Raw genomic sequence first — 1,674 nt, forward strand, 5'->3', positions numbered from 1 at the left:
CTGACCGAGCTGGACAACCGCTGCCAGGTGAGGCCAGGGCTGGAGGCCCCAGGACCCTGGGTGGGCCTGTTTCCTGGGCTGATGCCTTGGGCTCCACCAGGTGGGAATGGGTCCTCATTGGCATCTCTGCTCAAAGGGTGTGTGTGAATGTCACACAGAGGCAGAGAGGAAGCCAGAGGCAGTTGACTGGGACGAACACCAGGACTGGCAGGGGTGTGCTACAGAACACCTTTCACCTCATCTTTGCTTTTTGCAGGGTCGGGGCGGTGCATGGAAACAGCCAAGTACCGTTGTATCTCCGTCCTCTCGGCTGAGCACTCTGCTCTCTGTGTCATCTCATTTAATTCTCACAATGATCTTGTGAGCTGGGGTTCCCATCCTTGTCCCTCTGAAGTAGCGGGTTGGAACCCCATTTGTCTGAAGCCAAAGCTTGGGACTTCCTGCTGCAACAACCGCGATGATATTCTAGAGCAGGAGCTGGCCAGCCTCAGCCAAATTTCAGGTCCAGCTACACGCCTGTTTGTGTATGGCTGAGAACCAAGAATAGCTTTCACAGTTTTTAATGGCTGGGGAAAATCAAAAGCAGGATAATATTTGGAGGCAAGTGAAAGTGACATGAAACTTAAATGTTGGTGTCCAGGAGTAAAGATTTTTGGTTTATTTTTTTTAAACACAGACACACCCATGCATGTGCATTGTTTCTCTGGCTCCTTTCCTGCTGTAATAACAGAGTTGAACAGTTGCAACAGGACCACTGTCGGCCTGGAAAGCCTAATGTATTTAGTACCTCGTTCTTTACCGGAAAAGCATGCCAACCCTGCCTAGAGCAGAGATGTCCAGTAGGAATGTAATGCAGGCCACCACATGTAACACTCAGCTTTCTAGTAGCCATATTCAAAAAGTAAAAGGAACCAGGTGGGATTAATGTAGGGGTCTATTTTATTTAACCCTTATATCTAAAATATCACATATAACCCCAAAAGCTTATTAATGAGATTTTTTAATAATATGTTTTTACTGACTTTTTGAGAGAAACATCCATCAGTTGCCTCCTGCATGCCCTCTACTTGGGAATGGAGCCAGCAACCCAGGCATGTGCCTTCATCAGGAACTACACTGGTCATTTCTTGGTGCATGGGATGATACTCAACCAAGCCACATGCACCAGGCAGCTTATTAATGAGATATTTTACATTATTTTTGAATCATTATTAAGTCCTCAGAACCTATTATATATTTTGCACTTATGGCTCATCTCAGCTCAGACTGGCTGCGTTTTCAGTGCTTAGCGGCCACACATGGCCTGTGGCTGCCTGATTGGATGGTGCAGTGACAGAAGGCTTGGCCATCCCCATGGCATTGGCCATATTGGTCATGCCAGCTGACGTAGATAATACCAAAATGGCCATCTTTGTGCACGTGGCCTTTTTCTCCTTTTGGAAGTAGATTCCCAGCAGTGGAATCATGGGAGCGTGTGGTGTTTGAGACATTGTCCATCTGTGTTTTAGCTGCTCTCCCGCCTCAAGGGCAACTTGGAGGGAGAAAACCGTCACCTGCAGAGCCAAATCCAAAGGTTGACAGAGAAGAGCCAGAGGCTTCACCAGGAGGACGTGGAGAACAACTACCAGCACCAGGAGGAGCAGCGGCAGTACGTGTGAGGGGTGTGGGCTGACG

At 48.2% G+C, this 1,674-nt stretch overlaps 1 protein-coding gene across 1 annotated transcript in view; it reads left to right on the top strand.

Annotated features, from left to right (window-relative positions):
- The window catches only part of LOC102256683 (protein Daple-like), a 72,957-nt gene that overhangs the window by 59,395 nt on the left and 11,888 nt on the right, over positions 1-1,674 (top strand). The window contains exons 16-17 of the mRNA XM_014532313.1: positions 3-27; positions 1,509-1,654. Of these exons, the coding sequence (XP_014387799.1) occupies positions 3-27; positions 1,509-1,654 (171 nt within the window). The remainder of the gene's footprint in view (positions 1-2; positions 28-1,508; positions 1,655-1,674) is intronic.

The sequence above is a fragment of the Myotis brandtii genome, unplaced genomic scaffold (genome assembly GCF_000412655.1).
Source record: "Myotis brandtii unplaced genomic scaffold, ASM41265v1 scaffold879, whole genome shotgun sequence".
Lineage (NCBI taxonomy): Eukaryota > Metazoa > Chordata > Mammalia > Chiroptera > Vespertilionidae > Myotis > Myotis brandtii.